The sequence below is a fragment of the Glycine soja genome, chromosome 11 (assembly GCF_004193775.1).
Source record: "Glycine soja cultivar W05 chromosome 11, ASM419377v2, whole genome shotgun sequence".
NCBI lineage: Eukaryota > Viridiplantae > Streptophyta > Magnoliopsida > Fabales > Fabaceae > Glycine > Glycine soja.
Genome location: NC_041012.1, coordinates 42,666,814 through 42,680,880, shown reverse-complemented (window position 1 = coordinate 42,680,880; position 14,067 = coordinate 42,666,814). Strand labels below are relative to the sequence as shown.

Here is a 14,067-nt window from a genome sequence, read left to right as displayed (position 1 = left end):
AAAAGCAAAAGCGTGGTAGGAAATGTGTAGGGCATGCAGCAAAATTGTAATTCACACATGCCCAGCACGAAGAAAGAGAGAAAGAAGTATAATCTAAGTTGAGAATCAACAAAAATAAATATTGTTGGTTTAATTATAAACACATACGTTTAAATGTCTTGACAACCTTCGAGAGGGAGAGTTAAGATCGTACTGGTACAGATGGGGAAATATGCCCTTAAAATGTATCAATGCTATACGGATCCTCTAAAAAAAAGTCTGTTATACGGATTGTTGGACCCAGGCTTTCATCCATTTAGCAATAATAGAGTTTAATAACAGGGTATTACTATTGGCCCTTATCATTCCTCTTATCCTTGCAAAACTTAAACTTTTTTAAAAAATCATTTTATCTTTATTGTCAAACATTTCACCCTCCTTCTTCCCCTTCTTCTTATCTATATCCTCCTTCTCTTCATCCCCTATTAAATACAAGCTTGAAATACAATTTTATTGTGATTTTTGTTAAGTACATGATGGAAGTATATTTTTATTTTGTATTTTCAAAACAAAAATTAAATACATAACTAAAATATGATTCTACTGTGATCTTTGTTGAAACATAATCATATTTTGGTTATAATTAAAAAGAGTAATAAAAAAGATAATGTGTGTCGTTATTAATATAATTTATATCAAAATTAATTTAACTAGAAAAAATAATTTAATTCTACAGCTAATTTTTTGTGAAAAAATATCTAACGGGAAGACGTTTTCATGGTATAAAAAAAGTGCAAAAAAACTACACAATGAAAATTTGTTTCCATTTTGGATTTTATACACAGAAACATGTTTTTGCAAAAATATATTTCCCTCATGTATTTTTTTGGACCTCCTTCTTATACAACGGAAACATGTATTCATTGTTATGTTTGAGACTGAAAAAATATACAATAAAATTATGATTACGTTGTATATATATATATAATAAAATCACAATTCTATTATAATAAAAAAGGTGCAAAAATCATATAACAGTATAATCATGATTTTGTTGTGTATTTCATTTAATAAAATTATAATTTCATGGGGAGGATAATTCTAAAATAAAAAATTTCAGATCCTAGGGACCAAGAGCAATTTGAATAAGATCAATGATAACTCCCACCGAATAAAAGCAATAATAAAAATGAGATAGACTAACTAGTGAGGCATCTAGGTTTGGGTTTGTTCATCCTTTTTTTCACCCAACAAAGTGGGCTCTAGAGGGAAATGCTTGAGCTCCACTAACGACCTCTTCCCATAGGGAGTTCTGTTCATTCTCCTTCTAGAGTCATGAACATCTCCAGTGGATCGAGCAATTGTTCACAAGAAATTAGAATTACATTCAATTTATTTCAGATAAAGAAAAAGAAAAGAAAGTTCAGTCAATTAATAGAATCGATCAGGAACTTTGTTCTAACACTAAGACAATGTATGCCTTAGTCTCAAAATATTTGAATTAATGGCAAGCAGCACAATATTTGCAGAACTACATCTTCATGTTCCAGCTTTACTTCAAATGAGATTGGAGAAAACAAATATGCACGCACGGGAAAGAAACTCAACCAATTACTATGGTTTGATATAAGGAAGGTATAAGTGTGGTTGTTCTACTATAAACAAGTGTAGCACAATATCTATTTTGCGCCTGCTTTGTTTTGCTGCATAAGGTAAATAAGTTTGGACAATAATTATTTCAATAAAAGATTAAATTCAAATAAGATTTAGCCTTCTTTAATATATTGATTTATGTTCAATATAATCACTTGATTTGATTAATCAAACATCTTATCTTATTGTCTATAAAAAAAACATCTTGTCTTATTCTTCAGGCGCTTGATTTTCTCCTCAGATATTGTACAGTGAAAATAAAATAAAATAATAATAATAATAATAATAATAATAAATTTCACAGCCAACTTAAAGCGTTTATCCCATCTCTCTTCTCTTAAGGTTATGTTTGAAAATTTTAACTAAAAAATTAGTGGGGGCCGAAAAGCTAATTAATAGTTGGTAGTTAGAAATTGAAAAATTAACTTATTAAATTAAAAATATTTGTTAAAATCAATTATTGAAGTAACTGAAAAGTATAAAATAAAAAAATATCATGAATTTATTTTTAAAAAATAACAAGAAAAATAAATAAATATATCAAATATATATATATATATATATATATATATGAAAAACTAAAAATTAAAAAATAATGTTTTAAATGAGTAACTTTTCAAAAATTGTCAGAAATTATTAAAAAAACTATTAAAAAAATAAAAAATAACTAAAATATTTTACCTAAATAATCTAATCCACATGTCATTCGTAGGTTTGCTAAAAGGCAGATTTCCATTTCCCTAACAAATGGAGAGGATCTGGACTTTCTTTTTAGTTTTTGGCTTCTTGTTATGTTTCTCAATTTGCAGTGTTTAAACTTAAATTGGTATCCACAAATTTGTGCCCCCAATAAATATTTGGAAAAAGAAGCACGGGGATATTGGAGCCACACAAATAAGTGTTCGTGTGCAGCCATATTCCCTGGACGTAGCTCCTATGCTAATTCCTAATCGTGCGCCCTTCATAAGAACACGTGACGCGACTTTGCATGCTGTACTGATCACCCTCTAGAGAAACCCAGAAAACCAACCTACCACGCAACCCTAGACCACAACCACATAGGCCCACTATGATTAATAGATATTTTTATTTCATAAGGTCCGGTAATTTAAGGTATAAGTTGCAAGACCCACTAACATTCTCAGCTTTAAATTCCTAACATACCAAACTCTCTATTATCTATTGTTTGGTGAAGAATAAACAAAGTAAAGAGAAAAAAAAATAGGTGAAAATTAGAAATTGAGTGTGTTTAAGAGAGGAAATAAAAGCTGAGTTAATCACATCAATGACATGGGGGTATAAAACTTTCTTCCTTTAGTTATTGCAGTTAAACTCTGCGATCAATGGATTTAAGTGTTTGGTTGAGTTATTCTCTTAATTTTAGTTAAACCACACTTTTCAAGTCCAAGAGATGCGTCTCAACTCTCAACACTCAACAGTGTTGATAACAGTCATCACACCAACTCCACCATTTTGGCTGTAGGATGGGATTGGGGTTCGGGATTGCACACTTTCAAAAAATTAATATTGTGTTGACTGTGGCCTGTGGGATGGGGGTTTGTACTTTTGTGATCACAACAATCTGGTGCTGTCAAGTGGGTTGGTGTTCTTTTTTTACCATTGGTTAAATTTACGTTGTATTTACATTGTATGGCTTATACCAAGTGAGCATTTCTTGTGGTATCACTTAGTTTTAATAAAAAAAATTACCTTACTAAGAAAACCACTTTTCAAGAAACTCTTTTTTTCTAAATATTCTTAGATGTTATCTTGGTAAATTAACATAGGTTTTCTGATTAAAACATTATTTTTCTCATCCTTCAAAGTTCAAATGTCGTTAACTTCTATAGGATGGCGAACCAAAGGAAAATTAATTAAAAATAATTATATTTTAAAAAAGATGGCAATTAAAAATTATGGTAAGTGTATGGTTAATATTTATTTAGAAATGTTGTATTTTTAATCAATATCTTAATTAATTATTGTTCTAATGACAAGTGTTAAGATTTATTAAACACTCTTTAATGCTAGTTGTGTTTAAACACTTATTTTTATGTTTTTTTTGCCGGTATTTAAACTCTTATTAATATGTTTTAAATTTATTTTAGGAGGTGCCAATTGGTTGGAATACATCTTGAGGAAATTGATTAGAAAGAAAGTGGATGAATTTTATCAGATGAAACAAGCAAGGTGCCAAAAGGAAAAAAGTCGGTTTCTGACACGGAATACACAAATGATGTGATTGGTCAGGTCATGTGACATTTTTTGGTAACAAATACTAATAGAATTGTTCTTTAATTTTAGTGAAACGGAAAAGGTTTTAGTAGCTAAATTAATACATAAAGAAGAACAAGGATGTCAATCATCGAGTAACATTGAGCCATGACATGAAGTATAGAGAACAAACGCGCTGCTGATTGATTCGTATGTTATTTTTGGCTTTAATTAGAAAGAACAACTCATAACGAAATTTAGGCTCTATAAATATACTATAACTAGTAATCTAGTATTAGTAACAACTAAACCACGTGGGAGGAAGCATAAAAAGCAACTATTAAATAGACTCAAGAGAATAATGATTAGAGATATTCAATCATTTCTCACGGCACATCATAAAATATACAAGTATAGTTGATTCATTAGGGTTCTTTCATGATAGAGATTACGAAAGGTAAACAAGTTTGGCACGGTGTGAAAGTTTTTATAAGCAATTTTCACCGTTGGATACCTTAGATTTTTAATTAATGGCTAAAATTCATTTATTTTTCTCTTTTTTATATTCCTTTTTTTCTTCACTTTCCCAATTTGACCCTCAACCTCTCCTCCTCCGTCACGTGACCAAACCTTCACTTCCCCTCTCAGCCTCCCACGTTGTTGTCGCCACCATCACCTATTGCACTGGTCTCCGTCCTAGTGCGACCAAACGTTCACTCTCTTAACGCGCCGGCACGGTCGGGAAACGATAGTGAAAACTGAAATTGATCAACAAGAAGCATTTCGGCAACGCTTCTCTTTCTCTCTCTTCGTGCTTTGACCCGTTTCTCGTTCATTTGACTCCGAATCAGAATTTGGGTCTAGGGTTGGGTCTGGTTACTTTCTCTTCTTCCTCATTCGTTGACCCTTTCTGATGTTACGACCATTACTGTTTCTGATTCTGCTTCATTGTTTTCTTGTTCTGAAACTGTGTTGGGTGGAAGAAATTTTTTAGCTTTCGTTGTTTTCTATTTCTTCTTCTCTAGCCTCTTGTAGATTAACCTCTTATTCTTTGGTTTTAAGGCTCTTTGGATGTGAATGAGATTCAGGGTGTGTTAAAGTTTCTCATTTGTTAATTCTGCATGCCAGGAACATGTTGGCACCACTCTCATGGTTTGAGCGTTCATGTCCATCTTCTTTGCTGTGTAATTGTGTGAGAGCCAATTATAATTAAACCCCATCCATTCTTACCAAGGTTTTATTTAGCCGTCGGTGGTGGAAATGAATGTGGCGTTGATGGAGACAGTGGAGGTACCGAGGAAGACAAAAGGCGAGGGTAATATAGTAGTATGAGGCAAAAAGGAGAAAAGATAAAAAGGAAAAAACATCATCTATTTGATTAAAAATAAAAATATCTAACGACACACATTAACTCTCGCACCATGCGAGATTTGTTTGTCTTTTGCAAACAATTTATTATACTATATGTCTGAAAATAGGATTTTGTTACTTATTTAGATAGCCATTAGACTCAATCAGTTATTTATTGTTTTGGCGTTTAATTTGGAATTTGGTAATGTGTTTGGTTTTAAGTCAGGATGCTATAGTATGCGCAAGACACTAAATCATTAAAGGTTTTTTTATATATAATTGTTTTTTTATATTATATATTATTATTCGATTTACCTTTATAATTTATGAAACTTTGATTTATTTTATGCATGAATATATTCTGAAAAATTTTATTATATGCATATATATATATATATATATATATATATATATATATATATATATATATATATATGAAATCAAATACATAATATTATGTTTTAATTATGAAATTATATGTGAGAATCTTATTCATAATTATATTATATATTGATTTTGAAATGCATAATATAATTTATTCTCATATGATTAAGTTTTATATTTAAGTGATCTTAATAATTTTGATTGATTATGAATTAGCCACAACATCTATATTTTGATTAAAATTATATATTAAGTTGTTTAAAGATCATATAAGGAATTAGACATAATATTGTGATTAATTGTACTTTATATAATGAATTTTATCCCACAAGAATTTTTATTATATTTGTATAATTAGTTGGGATAAAATGACATATTATTTTTCATGGTTTACCCACAAGCATCATGAGTTATGCATAATTTGTCAATTTTATCATAAAGTAAATATTTGTGATAGAAATTAAATTATTTTCATGTTGTACCCGTAAAACATGAATTTAAGTATGTAATTTGATTATTCTATCATAAGCTTTAATTTTTTCTTGTTAAATTAAAAATTTTGCCCACAGACAATTTTTATGTCACAAGATTCAATTTTTTTTGTATGTTTACATTGGTAAAAGATACAATTAAGATTAATATGCCTCAAAATTTGACATAAATCTTTGAATTTTACAGCTTCTTAAATTGTTAGTTTGTCTCTGATATTCAATGTGATGCTCCCGGACTCAAAGGAGATAACTATAAGATATGGAAAAAGAGAATTCTTCTGCAATTGGGGTGGATGGACATAGATTATGCTATAAGGAAAGACAAATCATCTGCAATCATTGATGAAAGTAGTCCAGCTAATGTTGCGCTATATGAGCAGTGGGAATGATCCAACCAGTTCAGGGTGATGTTCATTAAGACCAAAGTCTCGACTGGAATACATGATTCTGTTGACCAGCATGAAAAGGTCCGAGACTTGCTTAAGGCCATTGATGACCAATTTGTCACTTCAGATAAGACTTTAGCAAACATCCTGATCATGAAGTTCTCCTCTCTTCGGCTCACCAATGTAAAAGGTGTGTGTGAGTACATAATAAAAATGTGAGATATTTCATCTCAACTTAAGTGTATGCTTAAGTGTGCACAAGGCCTGACAATGCTTTTACAGTTGGAATGTTAGAAAGAGATTAGAGTAATCAAGACATTGACCATTGGAGAGCTGCTAAGAAAGTGATGAGGTACCTTCAAGGTACCAAAGAATACATGTTTATGTATAGACAGACAAACAATCTAGATGTGATTGGTTATTCAGACTCAGACTTTGTTAGTTGTGTTAACTCTCGCAAATTAACATCTGGGTACATTTTTATGATGGTTGGTGGAGCTATTTCATGGAGGAGTGTTAAGCAAACTTTGAGTGTTACTTCTACCATGGAAGTTGAGTTTGTCTCTTGTTTTGAGGCTACATCACATGATGTATGACATAAGAGTTTTATTTTTGGGTTGAAGATAGTTGATACTATTTCAAGGCCTTTGAGAATTTTCTGTGATAACTCAGTTGTTGTCTTAATGACTAAGAATAACAAAAGTGGAAGTCGAAGTAAGCACATCGACATTAAGTACTTGGCCATTAGAGAAAGAGTAAAAGACAAAAAAGTGATCATTGAGCATATAAGCATTAAGTTGATGATCGCTGATCCTTTAATTAAGGGCTTCCCACCGTTTAAATTTTAGGATCATGTAGAAAGAATGAGACTTGGTTCCACTTTATGATTGTATACAGACATGTTAAAATTGAAACTTTTTATATTGTAATATTTTCTCATATTTAGGTGTACATTTATTTATTTGAGAAAAATTATGTTTTGGACCAAGAATAAACATTGAGTTTATTCATTAAGTTTTATTATCACCTTGAGTATACTACTAGAAAATTGAGCATATTGTAATACATGGATGATATTACTCGTTATAAGAGAAACTATCACTATGATTCATATATTTATTTCTTGAGAAGATTGAACATTGACTTAATCATTCAGTCAAAACATTTGGATCATGTGAGAGAATGTAATAATTTTGGTCTAAACATTTTTGGAAAATGAAAAGTTTCATCAGTTTTGGAATTGAGAAGTCAAATTGAATTATTACTAATGGGTGGTAATGACCACTAATAAATGGTAATGACTACTAAATGTATTATTGATGGTAAAATGCCTATATATAACACATGCATCGGGTCACCAAGTTCACCTCTTCCAATTCATCGGATACATCGTCTAGAGAGAGTGAGAGCTTGAAAGAACCAAAATAAGATAATTTTTTCATGACAATGACTGGATGTATAATTTGATTTTTATTTTTCGCAATTTTCTTAATAACTTATGTTTCCTTTTGTAGTTTGTAACAAATGATTCGTGTTTTGTAACAAAACTACGGCCAAATTTAAAAAATGACATAGAATCTAGCATTTCTATCTTTAAAGTAAAAAATTGTGCATTTGTTGCTTTGAAAGTAAAAATACTTTTGCAGCACGTTAAGTGAGTTGGTTCACCCAACCAAACGCATGAAATTGATTATAAGAAAATGAATATAATTCAAACACACTAACAATACTTTTGCCTCTTTTTTAAGGAGCAAACACGTGGCATAGTTTGTGTAATAAAGTTTCAAATAATAGGAAGACACACTTCAATGCATTGTTTGAATTGGCCAAGGGAGCAATTGTAAGGAGAAAAAAATTACTACCATTTCTTTAAACGAAAAGTGTAAAAAAAATTATTCATTTTTTCGTGTTTCATAGTGTTCAATGCTTGTGTTATGCCAATGTTTTTTAATACCAAACCCAATTTTTGCAGTGAAAAAGATACCAAATCTAATTTTAGTGCGTAGTTATGAATAGATTATAAAGCTTTCAAATATTTTTTATAATATAAATCTGAATTACCATTGAAGAGTTATTTTCGAATTAATGAAGCATTTTTAAAAGTTCTTAAAAATGTTGTCATTTAAGATAATCATTTTAAATTATTTACAAAGGGGATAATATATATATATATATAAATCCCAACTTATATAAATGTGAGAAATAGAATGGATTTATATATGCATGAATGAATTTAATTTAGATTATATTTGATCAATTTTTAAAATAAATTTTAAATTCAAATTACTTTAAAAAATATAATTTAATATTTTTAATAAAAAAATTGCTTTTATATTAACTATTGTGAATTGCACTGAAATAAATTAATTTATAAATACCCGCGTGTTTGAATCAGCATTACGAAACTGTGGACATTTTACTACATTTAAAAAAAAAATGAACGCTGTTTTAACGTGAAACGTGAAGATCGGACGTTGATCCAGACATACACGCTATACATGGTGCGAATGTGGGGTTCTTGAGCATTAGGAGACAATTTTTTAAAAAACTTTATCAAATAGATGCAGTTTTTAATTATTTTTCAATTTGGGGTAAGTGGAGGATGGTTACCACTTAAGATACAAAAATAATAAGAATTTTGGAACTTCTGTTTTTTTTTTTAATGAAGTCATAAACTATTTTATAATTTTTGTTATTTTATTAATTCTTATTTTTATTTTAAAATTAAATAAACTAAACTATACAACTTTAAAGCTGCTAATTATAGTGTGACTTTAAAGTATTATTAATTATTTTTTACAATTAATCATACAAAAATAGTAAAAATATATGTTAAAATAATTTATTAATGTACTTTCAAATTTAGAGTTTACAAATGTCAAAGGTAGACATAGTGTATATGGAGAGTGAAAAATGTAAAATAGAACCTGATATTTATGACATGAGATAGCTTTGGATCCTTTGTGAGAGCTGACATAACAACTCTTATAAATAATGTTTAGCTTGTAAGATAATAGCTAATAGATAAATTATAGCTTAAAGATAAATTCATCATTCCGAGATAAATAAGTCCCTGCAACATGATAAAGAATCATAATATTATCATTAAAATTCAAATATATAGATATTTGTTAATATCTTGTTAGCCCGCCCGCCCACTAGGGATGTTGTGTTCGTGCTCGGGTGACAAGGAAGGACTGACGTGCATATTATAACGCTATGTCACTTGTCTAAATTTTTTATATTTCGAACAATACAATCAATAAAAAAAATTCTTAAAATAAAGAAAACATAATACATTAAAATAAATGGAACAATAACAATTTTCCACAAACATAAAATTAGAAAGTACACACAATATTAAGGATTGATTTGTTTATATGAATAATTATTATGATTATATCATTTAGTTTTACACGTTGAGTATTTATTAGCTTTATTTGAAATTGATTTGTTTATCTCGTTATGCATGTGACTAATGACTGATCTTTTCGATGTGTCTTGTTGTTTTGAAGGATTAGATATATAGTATGGACCAAAATGTTGAGACCATTTATCTTCCTTTTCAAGGAAATGAAAATAATGTTGATAAACTTTGTATATATTTTTTTTAAGAGTCATCATAAAGTCTAATATCGCTTAAGAGTCGAGGGTGTGAAACATTTATAAATACTCTCTTCTCTCAACCCACCAAGATGTTTTTTTTAATTCTCTTGCAAATAATGATTAATAATATTAGAAACATAAATATAGAAACTAAATAATTTACAAATAATAATTTATAACATTAGAAAGAAAAAAGTTACAAAAAAGATAAACAAGTGCACCACTTTAAAGTCGTAACCTTCTTATTTTCATTTAATAAATAATTAAAAAACTATCCCATTAATAAAGTAAGTAGAAAAAAAATACCCCTTAATGATCAAAACCCCGCGAATGTGTGATGGATTATGGATGGTGGGGCACCAAAGTAGTTATGGTAAACCCAAAATCAGGAAAATAATAATAATGGAGAAAAATAAAAGAAGTGTTGTAATTGATGGCGTGAAAACGAGACAGCGACGACAATGACCAAAAACGACACAGCATTCGTTTGGTCATTCTCTTAAGTAAGTAATAAATATCCTTCTGGATTTCCATATTTTTGTTACATTATTTTGAAAATACCGAAAATATACTCAATTGCCAATTGGCACCGGGTAGTGATTATTTATAGAGGAGTACTGATAAAAGAAGATAGTTTTTTTTTAAAAAAAAATAGATTAAAAATGTTTTTAATTTTATAATATATCATTTTTTTAGTTTTAGTCTATATAAAAATATTTTTTAAGAAAATAATTCTTGTAAATTTTTTTTGATACTTGTTATGTTTGTTTTAATCCTTGCAATATACTCATTTTTTCGTTTTTGTCCTTCTAACATGTACATAATTTACTTTTAGTTTCTACCATTTTTTTTTAAAGAGACTAACTCAAAATAAACAAATATTATATGGTAGGAATTAAAATGAAAAAATAATACAGTACAAGAAGTAAAAATACTATTAAAAATAGATAAAAGTTTGTATTTATTATTTTACATTTTGGGATAAATAAGATGAGAAAAAAATGATAGACAAATGCTAACAAAAAAGAAAATGTAAAAAAAAAGTAGAAATATATTTGTGATATCAGAATGTGGTACCAATTCCGGACGCCAGCCAAAATAACGTTGGGAAGGCCCCATCTGGAACCCTACAACCGTAAGCAGTAGCATCGATAAGGGTTTTACTGGCTATTCCGGTAACGAGCTCCCTATAAGTATGCCAACGTCTTCCACCTCTTTCTCAGCCAAATTCCTCGCTCATTTTCACAAACTTGGTTTTTGTTCTTCCAACAACCCAAATCTCAAACCTCTCCCTCTCTCTCTCTTGTGATTCTCTTTCTTTCTCTCTCTTCAAACTTGGACAGTTTATGGCAGCAGCTAGATTGTCGGGGCATGAATTGTCCGATCTGTGTCTTGGGAAACCGCCGCTCAGGTCCCTCTCCGTCCGCGACACCGTAGCCGACGCCCTCGCCGCCTTGAAGAGGATCGACGACACCTACGTCAGCGTCTGGAACTGTAACCACTCTTTCATTCGAAAACAACAACCTCAAATTAAATCCCAGGAACAGCTCCAATGCTGCTGCACCTGCATCGGTAAGGTTTGCATGGTCGACATCATCTGCTTCCTCTCCAAACCCCAAAACCTCTCTTCACCTTCCGCCGCCTTTCTTTCCCCAATCTCCGCTCTCCTCCACGACAACTCCGCCGTCCTCGTCCGCCACCTCCCACCCACCGCCAGGTACCATTTCCATTCATCTAAATCTATGCGCTGGCACCGCGTACGTGTTTATGTGGCTATCTTAATTCTGCCTTTTATTTTCTTTGACTTATTAAAATATAAAACTGAAGAAAAAAACAGAATGCCGGCCCTATTTTTCTTATATAGAATTAAATTCAAATTAATGTGATTTTCTTTTTTACCTTTGACTTCTCGTTCTATATTGTAACAATCACCTTTTACAAAATCGGAGGAGAAAGTAGTAATCATGCAATACAACATATAAAATTTGTGGTCAAATTAAAAAATAAATACTCCAATTATGATAAAGTATTAGTTGAATAAAACTTAATTGCAAATTTTTTGAGGTGCTTTTATTGTTCTTTTTCAATCAGAATTGGGTGGTCAAATGAAGATTTGCTTGAGTAAAAACTCCAATTATTCTGATTAACAATAAGAAGAAAAATATCAATTAGCCAACTACATTCTCGTACATATTAGTATTGTATAGAAAACGATAAAGTAATAGCATTTTTTGCACATCTAGTGTTGTATGCTGAATAGAGCATAGGACAGGGGAAAATTGTTGCGTATTTCGGAATTATGATGGTCTCTCTACATGGCATATGAACATATGATTGTTATTAATTATTTTTTATGAATTGAAAAATTCAAATGTGTTAGTTGGTAGAGATTGATTGAGACTATAAAAACATGGTGATATATGGAACTATCAAATAATTTTTCACCTATGTAGTGTGATGATTTTTGGGTTGTAATGTATCTGGTAATTGTTTGCAGTTTACTGGAGGCTATAGATGTTATGCACGAAGGGGTGCAGAACCTGGTGATACCAATACAAATCCAGTTTGAATCTTTGAACTCCAACAACGTGCACCACAATGACAACACCACCTACTGTTGGCTAACTCAAGAGGACGTGTTCCGCTACCTCCTTAACTCAATTGGTGTGTTTTCCCCAACACCGGGGAACCCCATCAACACCTTAGGCGTCATTGACACACAAAACCTTTTTGCAGTGTGCTATGACGACCCTGCCTCCTCTATCTTGGACCTCTTGGCCTTGTCCCTCTTATACCAAAGTTCCATCGCCATCGTCGACCCAAATGGCAAGTTTGGTGGCGAAATCTCCCCTGTCATGCTCAACTCCTGCGACGAATCCGTTGTGCCGGCTATAGCCACCCTCTCTGCCGGTGACCTCACTGCCTACATCGACTGTGGTGGGCCACCGGAGGACTTAGTGCAGTTAGTGAAAGAGAGGGTGAAAGAGAAGGTGGAGGAGCAGAACCTGTTGGAATTGCTTGGCGATGAAACAACAGGAACAGGACTTACTTCATGGTCTTCTTTTTCTTCTAGTTGTTCTTCTGATGAAGAGTTTTGCTCTGGGAAGAATTGGAAGCTTGGAGGGTACTCTGCAAGGGTTGGGAGAAGGTCTGAAGCCATTGTTTGCTACCGTTGGAGCTCTTTAGTTGCTGTGATGATTCAAGCATTGGCACATCGTGTGAGTTACGTGTGGGTTGTGGAAGAGGATGGAACCTTGACGGGGATTGTTACTTTCCAAGGAATGTTGAAGGTTTTCAGAGACCACCTCAAATCCATGTGCTAACAGTTACTTTAAAACTACTACATTACATGATGATGATGATGATGCAGATAACGACTACTATATGCTACCACTTCAGCTAATTTGTTGTAATAAAAATCCGCTTGCAAATGATCTCTTTTGGCTTTGTCGAAGAATCGAGATATGAAGTAGATAGCACGGATTTGTGCCTAGGCACAAATCAATTTTGCTTTTTGTTTACCTACCCGTGATTTTCTTTTGCTTAAATTTGGCCTCCCAAGATGTTCCATCATGTAATTTAGTTTTCAAAGGAAAAAATCTTAAAGAGTTTAATTTCCATATAATCATACAGTTTAATTTTTTTACTGCTGTTTACTTACATTATTAATTAATTAGAAATCATTATTCTTGATTCAATCAAATAATGGCATCTAGAAAAGATGAAAGTAGTAGCATTCTACAGTTTCATCAAATAATGGAGCAAACAATTTTTAATATAAGAATCTCAAAAGTTTCGACAGTTCATGAAAAACAAGCATTCTAATGAGATTTTAGTCTCAAATAAAAAACAGGGGATGCGGCAAAATTGGTAGACACAATATACTTAATTGGATTTAGTCTATGGAAACTTATTAAGTGGAAATTTTCAAATTTAGTTAAATCCTGGAATTCACAATGGACAATCCTAAACTAAATTCAGATTTTTAAAAACAAAGAAAACTT

The 14,067-nt window shown here is 31.2% G+C and overlaps 1 protein-coding gene across 1 annotated transcript; it reads left to right on the top strand.

Moving 5' to 3' along the window:
- The first annotated feature begins 11,132 nt into the window (after positions 1 to 11,132).
- Positions 11,133 to 13,688, top strand: LOC114376788 (CBS domain-containing protein CBSX5-like). Its single transcript, XM_028335065.1, has 2 exons — positions 11,133 to 11,780; positions 12,561 to 13,688. Exons 1-2 carry the CDS (start codon positions 11,410 to 11,412, stop codon positions 13,384 to 13,386), a joined length of 1,197 nt encoding a protein of 398 aa, XP_028190866.1. The 5' UTR covers positions 11,133 to 11,409; the 3' UTR covers positions 13,387 to 13,688.
- Positions 13,689 to 14,067: the final 379 nt, after the last annotated feature.